This window comes from Penicillium rubens (assembly GCF_028828025.1).
Source record: "Penicillium rubens strain IBT 27055 chromosome Unknown utg000002l_segment0_segment0, whole genome shotgun sequence".
NCBI lineage: Eukaryota > Fungi > Ascomycota > Eurotiomycetes > Eurotiales > Aspergillaceae > Penicillium > Penicillium rubens.
The window spans coordinates 2,479,237-2,495,932 of record NW_026890600.1 but is presented as its reverse complement, the minus strand read 5'-3'; the positions used below and the strand labels follow the sequence as shown (position 1 = coordinate 2,495,932).

Genomic DNA, 16,696 nt, shown 5'->3' with positions numbered 1-16,696 from the left:
ATACTAGGTATGCGTTATATACATCGTTGGTATGCAGGCCTGTCTGGCCTACAGTAATTCAGATCTGGATGACCTTAATGCAATCAGCCTGTGCACAAGTAATCCCAAGAAATAGTAGTTACCCAGATCTAACCGCATCAATCAGATGATACACGAAGTATGTATCAATGCCTCGAAACGGACCGACTTCTCGACCCCGTTGTTCCCTTCCTCGGTACATCTCTCCCTCTTTCCCATGATCTGTACTCAGACCGTTCGCGGCGGGAGCGATGTGCTGGTCCACCACTGCTGGTAACCACCGAGTGGTCTGTGGTATTGGCGGGCCGCGGATTGCGCTGTTGCTCGGATTCGGCGTCGCTCTTGTTCAAGGCTCTGTTTCGAGAGGGCATTTTATAAGATAGTCTTAGAGGAAGAGGGTTCAAAGTTGATTATTGTTAAGTTGAGCGGTAATGGGTGAAATAGAGGTATTGGTCCTCTCTTATACAGAGTGGCGGCGGTGGCACACTTGATCCAAATATTGATATTTACTTCATTGTGAACACATGTTGATGCAATATACGAAGGGGCAATTTGAGGAATTATTTTATCAACTCATCAGTGAGTAGTGGTCAATGTGTTGTTGAAAATCCGGGTTTGATATATATATAAATGAATAACATGACTAGGAGCAAAGTCGAAAAGAGTGGATGTGGCCATGCCGATCAAGATTCCCATTCAAATTTCGAATTCAGCTTTCGTTATTCCATCGTCTCAATGTATCTCCTGGCGTCGTGGGACGACAATGACACGATGTGAATAGCCAAAAGAAGGGATAGACCCCTGGACCTCGGCCCAGAGGGAACTCCAACTGCGGGGAGATTCCGAACCTCGAAGATCTTGATTATATTCCTCATTTCTCCTTTCAATATCGCCATTGCTTTATAGTTCCACTTGGTACCCTCCGTCCTATTGGGTCAGCTGAATACCTTAAAATTCCACTGCAGAAGTTCCACCATGTCGGGTCCCAAGATTACCTGTTACATCGACATCGTCAGCCCCTTCGCATACATTGCATTCCATGTGCTACAGGTACGAAGACTGGGAATCTTGACGACGCTTTTATCTATCTAACATGCTTCTAGAATTCACCTGCCTTTGCGAAATGCGAAATTACATATGTTCCGATTCTGCTCGGAGGTTTGATGAATGCATGTGGCAACAGCCCTCCAATCAACATCAAAAGTGAGTGGAAGTCATGAATCCAAATACGACCATTGTAACAATGAAATCTCATAATTGTGCGATTTAGATAAAAAAGACTACTTGGGCCAGCAGCGAGTGCGATGGGCGAAATACTTCTCAGTCCCGATTATAGAGGGATTCCCTAAAGGCTTCCCTTTCCGCACACTATCCACGCAACGTGCGCTGTGTGCAATCTCCCAGAGAGCACCGGAAAAGCTCGCTCCGGTGATTGGGGCGCTATTTCATGCGCTCTGGGTTGAAGGCAATACTGCCGTCGGCGAGCCAGATGGCTTCGCCCCCTTGATCGAGAGCGTACTTGGGAAGCAAGAAGCACATGAGATTGTGTCTGCGGTAAGTCCGCTATAATACCATCCAATATTGCAGCTAGTTCGCTAGAAATGCGACCGCAAGCACCAAGCTAACTAAGTCCCCAGATGAACAACCCGGACGTCAAGGCTCTTCTGACTGCGAATACCGGTCGGTCTTTTGACTCGGGAGCCTTCGGGCTGCCGTGGCTCGTGTGCACTAACACCAATGGAGAGACCGAGGGCTTCTTTGGTGTCGATCATTTGGGCCAAGTGGCTGACTTCCTGGGTTTGGATCGCGCGCTTGATAGGGGATTCAGGGCGGCTCTCTAGTATCCCAGAAGTATCAATTTGGATGGAGTCTTGTGCATTGTACAGTGCGTTGTCAAATTTGTCACTCAATAGTTCAATCTGCGACATCTAATTATACATGTTGTGTAATGAGCGAGGATCCTGCCCCCCTAGAGAAGAGATGCGATCAGCGACATCCAGAATGTCCAACAAGCTGCAAAAGACATATGATTATAGGTCCCCAGTCAATGGAGACTAGACTCCAAAACGGCGAGGATGCGCTGCAATTTGCCTATTTCGTTGGCTGTGGGTGCTTATTGCTCATATGTTTCTCTCGTAGAAAGTCGCAAACCTGTTCGTTGCTCATTTGATCAATGCGATCACGTTCCTCCTGAGAAAGCTCTAAACATAGCACCTTCGTCAACAACCAATTCATATACGCTCCCGGGAACTTATGAAAGCCAGAACATACCCTCAGGTACCGTCTCCTCAACTTCATTGGATCCACCCGAGATGGTGCGAATATGACCCTGAACGGTACGTATCGCTCCCTGTGCAGCAGGTAACGCCCCCTCCATTAGAGTATCCTTCGCAGCGACAATCTTCTCTTGGGCGGCGGAGCTGACGGAATTCCCAAACTCCGAAATCGAGCCGCCAGGAGCCATCGAGTCGAATTGGTGTTTCACGCCCGCGAGAACACCTTCCTGTCCCTCCATTTGATTGGGAGTAGGTTCATTCTCCTTCATCTCGACTTCGGACTGCCTCCGTTGTTCGAGCGCAACATTGGAATCCAAGTACAATGAGTCGCCAGAGGGAGTTGGGCTCATGGTAAGATGTTCCGGTTTTTTGGAGGGGGAGTATTCTTCGGATTCTGGGAACGACATGGGAGCGGACGATAACGAAGCGGAATTCTAAGCAGTAATGGTCACGGTAAGTCGTAGGGCTGAGTCTGACGTAGGGCTGGTTTGGGTGATCAGTTCGGGTCGAGTATTGGGACGAGGAGGGTATGACACTAGAGAGTAGGAAGTTTGACCACAATTCTTGTGAGTAGGCAGTAACAATATCCTTTGTGGTAATTGATTTCTTGTTTCACTGGACTTTTCCCACGTCTTAAGAGGTTGGAGATCGTTCCTAGCAATGACGTCATTAGGTTCCACTTGTGAAGATGCGTTCATCGACGGGGATACTCATCACGATTTTTCGATATTACACCAATTCAAGCTAGATTCAACTAGATACTATGCTATCGGTGTTATACCGTGACTTTGAAGTGGGAGTTGCTCTCATGCGAGTATCTTGCCAGGAACTAGTTAACTCTATGGCACTTATTCAAGGCATCATTTTGATCTTTTAGTGACTCGATGAACCGTTGTCGTGGATGCAAATACAGGGCAGTTCAATTACTTAATGGGACATGCACATTGTGCACATGGAATCGTATTAAGACATGACTAGTTGTAGATCGTAGCTTGGAGGCCAGGAATAATCTCGAGATCCTTGGGCTTATAGGTATACTTCCCTTCACTGGAGATCTTGACATCACGATTTCTTCGCTGCTGTTGTGTCTGTCGAACAGTAACCCACTGCTCGGTCGTGAGGTGTTGGCCAAGTTCCGTGAATGCGTTGGTAGTCAAGCCCAGTCTCTGGAGGAGGGGACTGTTCTGAATGGGGTCAAGGACAACGTGGTTATTGGGGCTGTATCCATTAGGCTCTGAAGGCTTTCTATAAAGTATTTCAAGTTAACTTACCGAGCAAAATACAACACGCCCAATCGATCAATGTGAGCCTGGTCAGCGGGTGGTGCATGCACCCGATGAATACTCGACTTTATCAAACCACCCGTGAGCGCGGTCAAGGCATCGCATGTGTTGATGGTAATGGTACCATCCTGGGGTTTGACCCACTTCCATTGACCCTCTGAATTGAGGATCTGAAGTGCGGCCACCGGTTGCCGGAACAGAAGAGTAACTGTTCCTAAGTCTGTGTGGCCGGGACTGTAGAGCTCGCCAACCTTTTTGTTTTCCTCGGCACTGCGGGCTGCATAATGCATATAACGTAGATGGTCCTCGCCCTTGACATCATATTGATGGTCGCGGACTAGTTGATCTTCATCCGGCAACTCGAGCAGGATTGCGAAGAGGCGGAGAAGTTTCTCAACGACTTCGGTGTGACATTTCTATAGATTTTGTTAGTTAGAGGAACACACCAAGATGATAAAGGGAGAAGTACCCGACTGAAAGCTTCAATTTCTTTGATATTCTCGGCTAGGACAGAAGGCTGGGGTCGGTCGTGGTGACCGTCGAACTTTGGGATATTGTACACCTGGACATTATCCTTGATGCTATTTCCTAGGCTGAGTTAGGACGTGTTAGCATCAGTTCAATTTGCCTCTAGGTGTAATATGTCTCTTACATCCGGTGTCCGGCAGGACGGTAAGAGTTGTATTCGCCCCTCTCAAGATCACTGGCGCTATGGAACTTGAGTTTCTCTTCAAGCGGCAGGGCATAGAACTCTCGCCCTAAGGCAAACTGGTTGTCGATCTCTTCTTGACTGATATTAAAGTTCTTCACATAGAAAAATCCTGTTTCCAGACTCTGATCAGCGCTAAACCTAAAGATCAAGTTCGATCAAAGTGCAGCCTTGAGGTTGTGTTGGGAGAGGGAACCCCAGTATTGCCTGGAACACAAGAGAGTGTCGACTCACCAACGTTCCTAACAGCGTGATCGAGCTGCCTGACAAGATCTTCCTTTCCTCCTGGCTGCTCATACTGGGCTAGGTCCAGTGTGATAAGTTCAGCCCAGTCAACTAATTGCCATATGTCAGCGAGAAGAAGCACTAACATACTCAATCAAGGATCACCCACGCTCTTCCTTCGTCACAGGGACCTGGTCATATTTTTCGATATATTTGCCTGGCATATCAAAGAGTCTATGAGTTTCCAAGAAGTGATTATTGAATATCGGCAGCGAGTTCAACTTGCTCGTTCCCACAACACCCCTCAAGGACATGTAGTATATAAGTGCATTCGCACTTCCTTCCGATCATACCCCGCATCAGATAATCGGAGGAATTTAGCAAGAGCACGCAATAAATCCATCCGATGAGGCCTAAGATATCGGCTAGTTTTTGGCTTCTGTGTGGTGGCCGGGATATGCGCACGCCATCATGCATACACATGTCGCCTCCGCAGGCGCATCAAAGTGAACGGCAAAGTGTTAGCTTTGATTTGAGACATATTTTAGTCTCGTGGAAAGCTAGCTTTGGCAATTTGGATTTTCTGAAAGAGCGATGGTGACAGTGGGTGGGGGAATTGGTTAACACTTCCCCGGATAGCTGTTTTTTAAGTGCCGAGATGCCATAGAAAGACATGATCGCATAATAAGTAATGGCAATGTCTATAACTTAACGTGCTTTGTCTTTTGCACATCTGAGAGCAGCATCAGACTTTTCCTAAGCCTGGCTCATGTCTGATCTGAAAAGCAAGGCCGGGAGATTGTCCCTATTGGGGCTTGTCAAAGAGGTGTTTAATTGGTATCCATCTTCTTATCCTGCCGAGGAGAGAAAGTGAGAATATCAATGCTTAGGAATATGTCTGTCCGGATATGCTGACGTTTCCAGATTACTCTTCAAGTTGGACTTGTCAATTCTGATATTCGCCTGTCTCTGCTGTAAGTAGATGAGTCCCAATGAGCATATGAGGAAATCCACTAACGATCTAGTCTTTGTCAAGTATCTGGGTGAGCCTACGTCCTCATGGATTGCTATTTGACTCGAAGCCAACATATCACAGACCAAACAAACATTAGCAATGCGTATGTCAGTGGTCTCAAAGAGGGCTTTGCCCTGTACGGCAATGAACTGAACTACTTCAATGTCTGCTACTTCACATCATATGTGTTATTTCAAATCCCTGGACTACTACTTATGTCACGCCCAAAGTTGTGAGTCTGAGTAATTGAGATGCCTCCACACTCACCTGGGCAGATCGAGACGCTGACTGATTCCATAGAGCTCGCTGGTTGTTACCTACCCTCGAAGTCCTCTGGGGTATATGTACATTCGCTCAGAGCCGTGTCACCAACGTTCACCAGATTTATGCCCTTCGTTTCTTGGTTGGGATGCTAGAAGCACCTGTCTTTGCAGGAACGCATTTCATTCTTGGTGAGTTCAACAAATATATCATCGTCTGGACTATACTAACCATAATGAAGGTTCATGGTACACGGGTCCCGAACTCTTCAAACGAGCCGGAACATGGTTCATCTGTAACCCGCTCGGTACCATGGTTAGTGGATACCTACAGGCAGCTGCTTATACCAACCTCTCTGGTGTTGGGGGTATGCCTGGATGGAGGTGGCTTTTCATAATTGACGGCATATTTACCATTCCCGTGGCCCTGATCGGGTTTTTCATCTTTCCCGGTATTCCCGGTTCACCCAAACCGTTCTATATGACGGACCGCGATGTTGCATTGACCAAGGCGAGAACTACAAGAGCCAAGATCCGCCAGCCTGGCAATATGAGTCTCGACGTCTTCAAGAGAACTTTTAAGAGATGGCACATCTGGGTCTTTATCACTTGCTACGCGTAAGTTTGGAAAGTGTCTACCATTTGTGCAGCCAATATGCTAATATATCTTTAGTTGCATGATCATCTGCTCCTATCCCAGCAGCTACATGAGCCTATGGCTTAAAGAAGAGGGATACTCCGTGACTCAAATAAATCAGCTACCGACTGTCACTTATGCTGTTAATATTGTAGCCTCCTGGCTCGGGACGACATTAGCTGCAATTTATCCGGAATGGATCATATATACCATTGCATCCGCTTGTTGTCTATTCTCAACATTATGCATGATAATTTGGAACATTCCCACAGCACTGAAGTGAGATACCTTCATCAATCCTCAGTTTGAGTCCATATTACTGACAAGTCTCTTCAAAGATTCGTTGCCTGGTATGTCTTAGGGGCAGCTGGATGTTTGAGCCCGATCCTATACTCCACCATCAATGTAATAGTGAGGGATGATGCCGAGGAACGCGCTCTCATCATGGTATGTCCGTTTCCTTCGTCCTGTGATAACAACAATACTGATCGAATTTCTTCCTCCACTGAAGGGCTCTATGATGACATTCGGATATTCGTTCAACATCTGGGTTCCTTTGCTGGCGTTTCCAACCGCCGGCCCCGATGGTGCACCGAGATGGCGAAAGGGATGGCCAATATCATTCGTGTTTTTCTTCCTTCTATGGGCTGGCTTCATGGTCTCTGTGTATACATGGCGAAGGTAAATTCTCGTCGCTGTATATTGGTGGACATCCAACTGACATCTCGTCCTAGGGAGCAAAAGAAGGAAGCCTTAGTATCACCCCAGGGAAGTAGTGACGAGGAAACGGGCAATGTGGTAGTTGACGGGACCCAAGCATTGAAGAGTTGAATCGAATTTGGTGAATGGCTTGGGATTGATATAAACCCATAAACGGGTTATCTCAAGTCCTAACGGATGCCATTGTTGAATGGACAGCTTTGGATTTTCCACGACATGATTAAGATATCTAATGACTGTTATTCTGAAAACAAGGATAAGAGAAAATGGCTGTACTGAGTTGGCTAGAGTGGACATTAAGGACAGAAACAGAGTGCTGCACGAGGAGCTTCCGTTGACTCTGTAAACAGCAGACATATAAATCGGCTTGGAGTACGAGGGCATAACCGTCTTTAGCTTTATCGAATATTCCAATAAACACAGTGGTGTTGGTTTGCGACTGTAGAGCAGCTTAACTCACGAAGAAACTGACAAGGAAAGTAAAAGTTCACTGTCGTTCGTTGTGGTATTGTAGCTCCAGGATGAACCTCCAAGGTTCATATTCATATTAATAGCGATGACATCGTGCAATAGACATCCTTGTCCTTCTGATCTCGGATGGCACGCACCTCGGCAATAGTGGTCAGCCAAAATTGTTCGCCCATTATAGGGCCGCGTGCTCAACAGCTTATAATGGTTGCCCTCAATTCCAGCGGGGCCCTAAGAAAAGAGATACACCAGATCAGAACAGTCTAATGTCGAAACAACACCGAGACAATCTCGAAAACTTACAGATCCGCACACCTTGTGTCCTTTGGCATATGAGCACAGAATTTGCTTTTCAAGGTGTCGGTGAAAGATGGACAGTAAAGGGAAAGCGAAAGCCATCCTCTTCCTACATGCTTTTCCAATCACGGCGTGAGGCGCATAGGCAGCACACATACCATATAAACTGGCGAGGTACGGGAACCAAGAGCTGTTTTCGCAGGGTTCCAGGCAGGATGAAAGGTGGTAGAGACGGTTGGGGGAAGGGTCTGGTGTGGTCACCGAAAGGAAGAAAAGAGGAAGAAAAGAGGAAGATGTCATGACACGCACTATATATATCGGAGCCTGGAATATCTGAGCGTTACGCTCAGATATAGTGGTCTTTGGCCTAGTGTGTAACTCGCCAGTCCTGGGGCAGGTTGTAACAGAAGAAAAGAACAAAGACAAAAAAGGAATCCAAGCAAAAAGGAGATTGAAATTCTAAAGAACCAACACACATTCCATCTATGGATGTAACCGCCTTCTCATTTCAAAGTGTCTGGACTACCAGCACCCGCCAGGGAGACAAATGTGAGATCATCTTTTGACGTTTAAAACCCAGTTGGTTGGCGCATGAAAATAACTCGACCGTCGATCATCGCATCGAGGTATTCAGCTGTGTAGCCGACTTGCTCGACAATCATATTGCTAACAGCTGCCATGCTTAGGAATAGTCGATTTCCGCGATCACCCAGCGGGCTCTGAAGTCCTGGACGTTGTTGTCCTTGTCAATCTTCAGACCGCTGCCCGGGCCTGCCAGTTGGCCCTGTGGCGACGCCACATCTCGAGATCGTAATCTACCTCGCATAAGGAGGGTGGAGGGCTGCCTAGGTAAGGCTTGTTCGCAATGAGATTGTTTGGGTGTGTGAAAATCCAAACTTCAAGAGTGAGAGGGAAAAAGTTAGGAGTGGGAATGGAAAGCGAGGTGATGTGAAAGGAAGAAGAGAAGGGAAGAGAAGGGAAATAAGAAAAATTGGAGAGGTGCAACCCACCTGGGCATGACTTCGAGTTGTCTGAAGCAAACAAGACTTTCAGTGCGGTTATATGGTGACCTCGAAGGCCTTACCTCGAGGGATAAGGAAGAACTATATAGGAGGATATTAGAAATCAGAAACTTCTTCTATTGTTTACTCTCCAAAAAAGCATAAGAGAAGTCCAGCATGTTGAACTTGCTGAGTGGCGAGCAGAGCCAGAGGTGGCAGGCTAGTTATTTATAGTGCCAGGATCAATGATCTAACATGGCCGGGCATTTAGCAAACTACATATGTAGCCGTATCAGAAATTGAAAGAAGTCTTGCTCACCCAGTACCATGCTAATCTAAATGCCCGTAAAAAACAAGGGCAAAGGTAGGAAGAACAATGACTCTTCTTGCATAGTCCAAAAATGTACAGAATTTCCTCAGCAATAATCTCTCGTTTATAGGGTATCTGCAACCACTGTTCTGTGTATACTATCAAGGTGGCGGTCCAATTATTCTTCGAAAGCCCTCATAACAGCGAAAGCAGCCACTGAGCCCGATGCAACACGATTATGACCTAAAGGATCACAAGTCAGTCCGTTGAATCCATAGCGAGGGCATTTCCCTTCAACATACCACCGTATCGAATCCGTTCCCATCTAACTTTCTTCACAATCTCAGTCCCATCTTGATTGCTGATCTCATTCTTCCAGACCTTAACCTCGCTAGGGTTACCATCCTCGGCTTTGTGGTACGTCATAGCACCTGGAGCACCCTTGATGCGTGTGCCCGTGGCACCCTCCCAGACGCGACGTCCTTCGTACCAGGGAATTTCGGCGTCGTCAAAAGCATGAACTATCGTCAGATCAAGACTTTTGTCGGTGTAGTCCATATCCACAGCCACCAAGGAAGTAGTGTCGACACCGGTAAGGCGAGCCAGTCTTCCAGCTGTGTCCCAGTGGTCCACAATATGGCTCAGCAGCCATTTCTGGAACCGAGGATATCCCATAACGGGCGACAGCATAGGTGGCGTGATGCCTTTAAAGCTGTAAGATTCGATGAGATTCGGTAGGCTGCTGAAGGACGCCAATAGAACCACGCCGGCAAATGGATCGGCGTTCTTGATGGCTGGTTGGATAGCTGCCGGGTCAGATGATCCGAAGGCAAAGCGCTCTGCTACTGCGGTTGTGACCGCAGTCCCAAGGCTTTGGCCCATGATAACGATACGAGAAGTGGGAACCTTTAATGGCTCTGCAGTAAGGAAGTTAATGAGAGATACGCCGTCCGTGATAAGACCTTCCTCTGTGGGAGTTCCGGTGCTAACTCCAAAGCCGCGATAGTCAATTGCAAAGACGTGGACTGGGTTTGATGGGGTGGACAGGCTCAACATCGAGTTGTAAGTGGCGGGGCGATGAGCAGAACCCAAGTGCGCCGCATTTCCGTGGACTTGATTGCTCAAACGTTAACTTGGTGACAGTGACAATTTAGGTCGTCAATCACCTACAGCTTACGACCACTCGTGCATTGGGATCATTGGTGAGAAGCTTATGGGCAACTGTCTTCGTGTAATCTTCCGCTGGGCCTGTAGAGGGATTCTCCATTAATTCCTTTTCATGTTCCCGGCAAAGATGCAACGGTAGTAAGTGCCACCCGTAGATGGTTTCATTGTCGGGCGTCACCAAATGAAAGGGTTGGGCTTGGGTTCCTTTTGGGAATTGGTTAGCAAACATTACTTCTGTGGTTAACCTGGACACGCCATACTCAAAAAGCCAAATTGTTCAACTTGATTGACATCCTGCCACACGCTGGGGTTGACCTTGTTCGCATAAAGAACACTTTGTTACCCTATGTTAGCTCACTCCCCGCATACGCCCGGGCCAGATACATACAAACGTTGGACCTCTGGGAAGGTCAAAGAGAGGAGACACAACACATAGATCAGTCCACCAGCTGCAAGAGACCAGTAGGCCTTCTTGAAAATAGGTTTGAGCTCAACCATTATGACTTCAGGGATTGAGGTATGCGTTAACACCAAGGTGAGCGGACAATCTTGGAAATTGAAGAGACGGCGCTGATAAGCGGCGCGTTATCGCGTCTCTCCCATTTCTCCCTTCCCTCTCTCCATCCCCCCTCCAACCTTTCACTATAGGATGTTTCTTATACTTCCATCGCGGGTATCGTGATTATATCATTGTATTGACCATGGCTGAAAAGCGCAAGCTTCCGGCGCGTGACCGGCGCGAATCTGCAGCGAAAAGACGTGTCTCCGAAGCTACGCCGCAGTCTCACAAGAAAAAGGCACCAACTCCCCGTGTTCCATCGCCGGAACTAGTTGACGCCCCTCTACCGGCAAAGGTTAAGGATGGAGATCCATTGCCTATTGTCCGCACGCGACAGCCACTTTCCTTACCGGAAAATGAGTACCAGTCGATCGCCGAAAGGTTTGACATCGCTCCCCCGACTGGTGGTGTTGCATGACTGACATTTTCCGTCTTATCCCAACAGTGCAGTTCTCCTCTATTCACTTGAACGATCGAAGAAAAAGTGGCTGAGCGATGGCATCCTTGTTCGATACTACACGAAGCCGAAGAAGACGAAACGAGAACAGATCGAGAAGAACAACCCATCAAAGGACACTATGACGAAAATCGGGCCCTGCGATGTCACCATAGGTCCCCATTTCTTTGATGCCATGATTTACATTGTCAAAGATCCCAGTGCGCCTCCGGCACTCCAATACGCACCCCCGCAACGGCCGATGGTTCACTATGGCCATCCTAATAACTTCCAACAATACCGGCCCTATCCCACTCCATCCAATCAACAACGACCTGCGCAGTATTCTCCTGCTCCTCCGGGTCGTCCTGGGTATACCGGCAGCCATCCTTCGCCCCAACAAGCTCGTGGCCCGAATCAAGGAAATGCACCATCTCCCCAAGGAGGGCAAAAGCCACCGCAAGGGCAAAAGGGCCAGCCTGCCAAGCCCAGTCCAGATCCTGTGATTCAAATGCTGGCCACGAGGGCAGCTGCAGACCCTGAACTGAAGGCCTTGATGCGTGTGGTTGCCTCAAGTCAAGCATCCCAGGAGCAGCTCCGGGCTTTCCAAGCACACATCGATGAACTCAACGCAATCATCAAATCAAGAGAGCAGCAAGAACAACGGCAACAATCTTCAGCAGGACAACCACTTGCACAACAGCCAACCCCTACATCGCAAACTCAGACTCAGAAACAACAAGATAGTGGGACGAAGTCAGTATCGCTGGAGAAATCCCCACCAACGTCGCAGACCCCTTCCAAAGGGTCCAAGCAGTCACCTGTCAAGACGGAGGCACAGCCTCAGACCCCTGCGCAGGCCCCGCCGAGTCAGACTCCTAAACCTCCCGAGAGCGCCACAGGGTCAGGCACAATCAAGGAAGAGCAATCAGGCACAGAGCACAGCGGTCCCCGGCCTGCACCGTCCGAAGCAGGGCGGCCAGTAGTACCGGCCCAATCAGCGACTCCTGGTGCTTCAAGCACCCCAGCCCCTGCTTCCGCATCTCAGCAGCAGACTCCTGTGGCAAACCCGACACCGCTAGCCAGCGCTCAACAGCCAGGAGCACGACCGGGGCCACCGTATGCACCCCACCAACAACCTTCTTATGGGTCACAACCTCCACTTCAGTCTCGACCGCCTCAATATGGTCCTCCTGTTCCATTCCCCCGCCCGCCTTCAATCCCTTACGTCTCCCCACTTGGTTCTGCGCCCATAAACTACAAGTCTGTGGTGTTCGAATTCACGTCTCCCTTAACTCCATATGGAAGCAGTACCTCAGGTCATGCCGGTTCAGGTGACCGCTATCTTTTCCCTGAGTACACTATCCTGGAATGGCTCCCAGCCGAGAACACGGTCATCGCCTCATTTTTGGTAGTCCGGAAGGTTGCTCCAAACACGCCGTTCCCCCTGGAGACCGCCACAGAAGCCAACTCCAAAGGCAAAGGCAAGGGGGCATCGAAAACTAAAAAGGGTGAACCGAAAGTCAAAACCGACAAGGGAAAATTACCAGCCGATAGCCCAGCCCCCAGCCAGCCAGCCACGCCTACAACGGCGACACCGCAGAAGCAGGAACCCACCGACCAAACAGATCCCGTAACTCCCGGGCCCCCAGGGACTCCTGCGAGTGAGGCAAACCTCAAGGAATACTGGCAACCGGTCACTTTCCGCATCCATGCCCCCAATGCCAAAATCCTCGAGCCTTTAGCCCGCGTCGTCAAGCCTGCCGACGAGGTTCGCAAATATATGAATGATATCATGGACCGCGCAGAACGTGCGCCTGATGGCTACCTGGCCATGCGGCTGCCTCGCGATGCGGCCTCTGAATCCTTTGAAAAGGACGGGACACCTGCTTCTTCCGGCAATGTCGGAACTCGCAGTCGTCTTTCCCGTGTTCAGCTCGCAGGCGAGGAATCCGAGGCCGAGAATTCTGGCTTCGAATTCGAGGAGGATGAAGAAGATCTCAAGGATTTCTATGATGCACCGAGCGGACTCCCGCCGTTGAAAGCGTGATGATAGGTTTGTATGCTTCTAGGGGCGTCCAAAGGTTCATGGATCCTTATGTTCAGTGGCTGATTGACACCACACATAGCTCGGCTGAAAGATCGAGTCACTATACAGCATACAGCATCCATCTGTCAACCGCTCAGTACTAGCAGTTGAGAACAATAAGGGCCCGGGCGCAGCGGACAGTGCCAAACAGATCGGATTTATATGGAACTCTGAACCTTGGTGATGCCCCTAGGTTGGCGTTTGTACAATGTATATATAGCGTTGTTCTTGCGGCAGTTGTTGAATGTACGATAATGAATAGCCGATGCCGCCGTATTTCCACGTTTGATCTGCTGCTATTGCAGGCAAAACTTGCCGAGGTCCAAAAGTGACCATCACCGCCAGCAATGTTCCCTTAACATCTTGACTGAGGAAATTGATCGTGAATTAGAGGAGATCTAGGATTATGTGGGATGAATATCAGGCTTACCCTACATATTAGAATCGCCCCAAGGGAGATACATCCATGGATGGCGCTAGCTCCAACTCCCACGTTTCGCGAAAGTGATATATGCCCCTACTTCTACGCTTAGAATACGGCACTACGTAGATTGCATGGAAAGATGCCGCTTAACATGCTGCGAGCTATGGTTGACTCGAAAAATTCATGTCTGCTGAACAGGTAATTAAGATGGTAACCCGTGGACCTCGCCCCAATCTGAACATTAGTGACACCAAGTGGCAAAAACTATACCACAGGTCCATCCCTCAAACCAACGCTTGCTCATTAAATACATAGACAACAAAGCAACCCCCCTTAACCTCTCCCGCCGACATATCTCGCGTCATCCCCAATAATACCGGCCGTCTCCAAAAGCCACCTCGCACTCTCGGCGGCCGAATCCCCAGCCCCAGCTTTGATATTGATATTACGACGGCGCCCAGCCTCCCTTGCCTCGAATTCCCACTTTGCACGCTGAATCTCCACAGGACTCAAGTTCGGGTCTGCGGAGAATGACGCCTCCGGATCTGGGACTATACCCCAGATCTCCAGGGTATACAGATCGAGCTTGAGCTTTGTCGGCGGGTCTTCGAGGGATGCATTGGCAGCAGGTAGGAAGACGCCGTCGTGTCCCACGGGCGCAGCGTGAAACTCGGCTGTTTCTATGTTCGAGTCAATGATGAGACTGCCTGCCCCGTGTGGTGTCGGGTATGTCTGGTGTGTGCGGGACGGGGCGGGAATTTGGCAGCCGATTGCGATGCCCGTGTTGCTTGAGAAATAGGCTGTTGGGGTATTGGGCTTCTTTGCGGATGAAGAAGGGTTGCCTGGGAGGAAGAGGTGTTTTGGGGATAGTTGGAATAGACAGGGGAGGAGGTCGGATGTTTTTGAAGATAAGCTTGAGGTCGATGTGGATGTTTTCCACGGTTGGGGAATGTAGGCGCCTAGTGTTATCACCTCTTCGCTGGCTGAGTCTGCTAGAGACCCTTGCAGGATGAGGAGAGTGGCGGATTGCCAGGTAAGGACGTGGTGGGAGAAATATGTTAAGGAAGACCCGTGGGCGGCTGTGGAGAAGACGGGATGTAGTTTGACGCTACTTCGGAGGATATTGATATCGGATGATGTGGATGGGAGGAAGAATGAAAGATGCGAGGTGAGTGTTGGATTTAAGATGGCCGACTCGAAACTTCCTGGGAGTGTAAGTGAGGCCGGTGGTGGTGAAGGAGGTCCCTTGTTCTCGTTCTCCTCATTCTCACTCTCCTCCTGTTCGGTCTCTGTGGCTGGACCCTTATAGCTGCGTTGAGATAGGTTCAGATTTTTGCTGAAAAGCATGTGCTCGAAAAGGGCAGTCAGCGGATCGAACAGATATGGCAGAGACAATGAGATCGTTCGGGCAAAAGCCTTGTAAGATATCCCACCATCGCTTTCTTCAGGTGTAAAGGCTGCAATAATACTGTCTGCTTCTTTCTTGACCGATTCCATACGCCGAGCATCCAGCCCAGTTGTGTATGCCTTCAAAGACTCCAGTGGCTTCAGTGGTGCAATGACAAGTAGTAGCATAAGCAACCGGCGGAACGTATCGATAGAAATCCGGGTCTCATAAACGGTCTTGTCAACACGGTGATCGTGTTTGAATACTTCGATCGCATCAAGGGACTCCAGTGCTGCAAGGGCAAGGTCATCATCCTCGTCTTCATCGTACTCATCGTTGGCCGGTTCATCTACGGAGAAGCCCGGCGCATGGGAATGTCCAACCAAAGTTTCGGAGTCCTCAGTGGTAGATTCTTTGTTGGACTCCGCGGGGATCTTCCTCCCCACATCAGCCAGACTGCCAAAGAGTAACTTGATCCTATCCTTGTCTCCCCGCTTCAGCGCTTTCCCGTAGCGCTCAGTCAAGAGCACAACAACCTTAACCATAGCCTCAAATGTCAACACGCTGGGTGCGAGCGTGTTTTGGAATGGAAAAGCGCCCAGATAAGAGACCATGCGAAAAATCACAGGTCCTGCATCTAACGGCTGCTTGGGAGAAGAGGTACAGATTCCATCTGGGATGCCCAGGAAGTCTGACAAGACTTTCTCATTCCAGTACCGCAGGCCTCCCTGCTCTAACGCCCGAGAGAAGAAGTTGTCTTTGAAATGCGTGAGCTCTAATGGCGTAAAGCATTTTGCTGCAAATCGCTCGGCGAGCACGGAGCTCAACTCCTCTGTTTATGCATGTGGTCAGATACAATTGTTATTGACAAGACGGAGAGATCCCCATGTCAAAATCGAGGCCATAATATTGTCAATTACGTTCGACCAAGAGAGTACGACATCCATGTGCCTCCTAAACACAATGACGGTCACAACAGATAGAACTTACCTGGGGATGATGCACCATGTTCATTCGACTGGCCTGCACCCATTGTTGTGGTTGATGCGGGGATGACCCCACTGCTGGGCTGCGTCCCGTCGCAGTGCTCAAGAGCTGGGATCAAGTGAAAAGTTGGAAGAAGAGGAACAGACGAGGCATGAAGTGGCTCAGGGTGGTCAATACAACACTAGAAATGCTGCATCAACAAACAGTAGCAAGTCAAGATAAAGAGCGAGATTCCATGACGACGTCAGGGAGTTGCCTGAGGCATAAGTTTTATGCCTGAGACCGAAAACCGTTAGTATATATTACGTAATCGACGCACTTTTACATAATGGAGGCGCTGTCCTGAATGACCACATGACCAGGCCTATATCACCTGATACTTAGTTGGTAGATCACGTGGCCATTTCTGATATCTTATCATCCGGTTC

At 49.0% G+C, this 16,696-nt stretch overlaps 8 protein-coding genes across 8 annotated transcripts; 3 read left to right on the top strand and 5 right to left on the bottom strand.

Annotated features, from left to right (window-relative positions):
* Positions 1–164: 164 nt before the first annotated feature.
* Positions 165–389, bottom strand: N7525_003415 (uncharacterized protein; the record flags this gene model as incomplete). Its single annotated transcript, XM_061212699.1, has 1 exon — positions 165–389. One exon carries the CDS (start codon positions 387–389, stop codon positions 165–167), a length of 225 nt encoding a protein of 74 aa, XP_061069720.1.
* A 604-nt stretch (positions 390–993) lies between these two features.
* Positions 994–1,859, top strand: N7525_003414 (putative 2-hydroxychromene-2-carboxylate isomerase; the record flags this gene model as incomplete). The annotated part of the gene is made up of 4 exons (XM_002559138.1): positions 994–1,068; positions 1,122–1,221; positions 1,289–1,572; positions 1,656–1,859. The coding sequence occupies 4 exons, from the start codon at positions 994–996 to the stop codon at positions 1,857–1,859; spliced, it is 663 nt and encodes a 220-aa protein (XP_002559184.1).
* Positions 1,860–2,269: 410 nt separating this feature from the next.
* N7525_003413 (uncharacterized protein) lies at positions 2,270–2,644 on the bottom strand (the record flags this gene model as incomplete). The annotated part of the gene is made up of 1 exon (XM_061212698.1): positions 2,270–2,644. One exon carries the CDS (start codon positions 2,642–2,644, stop codon positions 2,270–2,272), a length of 375 nt encoding a protein of 124 aa, XP_061069719.1.
* Positions 2,645–3,268: 624 nt separating this feature from the next.
* N7525_003412 (uncharacterized protein) lies at positions 3,269–4,735 on the bottom strand (the record flags this gene model as incomplete). The annotated part of the gene is made up of 6 exons (XM_002559140.1): positions 3,269–3,512; positions 3,566–3,993; positions 4,047–4,170; positions 4,230–4,398; positions 4,521–4,622; positions 4,681–4,735. 6 exons carry the CDS (start codon positions 4,733–4,735, stop codon positions 3,269–3,271), a joined length of 1,122 nt encoding a protein of 373 aa, XP_002559186.1.
* Positions 4,736–5,280: 545 nt separating this feature from the next.
* Positions 5,281–7,254, top strand: N7525_003411 (uncharacterized protein; the record flags this gene model as incomplete). The annotated part of the gene is made up of 10 exons (XM_061212697.1): positions 5,281–5,381; positions 5,436–5,485; positions 5,537–5,554; positions 5,608–5,758; positions 5,827–5,978; positions 6,029–6,404; positions 6,460–6,702; positions 6,762–6,870; positions 6,935–7,104; positions 7,158–7,254. 10 exons carry the CDS (start codon positions 5,281–5,283, stop codon positions 7,252–7,254), a joined length of 1,467 nt encoding a protein of 488 aa, XP_061069718.1.
* Positions 7,255–9,397: 2,143 nt separating this feature from the next.
* N7525_003410 (alpha/beta hydrolase) lies at positions 9,398–10,884 on the bottom strand (the record flags this gene model as incomplete). Its single annotated transcript, XM_061212696.1, has 5 exons — positions 9,398–9,462; positions 9,522–10,331; positions 10,390–10,590; positions 10,647–10,720; positions 10,775–10,884. 5 exons carry the CDS (start codon positions 10,882–10,884, stop codon positions 9,398–9,400), a joined length of 1,260 nt encoding a protein of 419 aa, XP_061069717.1.
* Positions 10,885–11,087: 203 nt separating this feature from the next.
* N7525_003409 (uncharacterized protein) lies at positions 11,088–13,431 on the top strand (the record flags this gene model as incomplete). The annotated part of the gene is made up of 2 exons (XM_002559144.2): positions 11,088–11,326; positions 11,391–13,431. 2 exons carry the CDS (start codon positions 11,088–11,090, stop codon positions 13,429–13,431), a joined length of 2,280 nt encoding a protein of 759 aa, XP_002559190.1.
* A 796-nt stretch (positions 13,432–14,227) lies between these two features.
* Positions 14,228–16,314, bottom strand: N7525_003408 (uncharacterized protein; the record flags this gene model as incomplete). Its single annotated transcript, XM_002559145.2, has 2 exons — positions 14,228–16,113; positions 16,272–16,314. 2 exons carry the CDS (start codon positions 16,312–16,314, stop codon positions 14,228–14,230), a joined length of 1,929 nt encoding a protein of 642 aa, XP_002559191.2.
* Between the last annotated feature and the right edge of the window lie 382 nt (positions 16,315–16,696).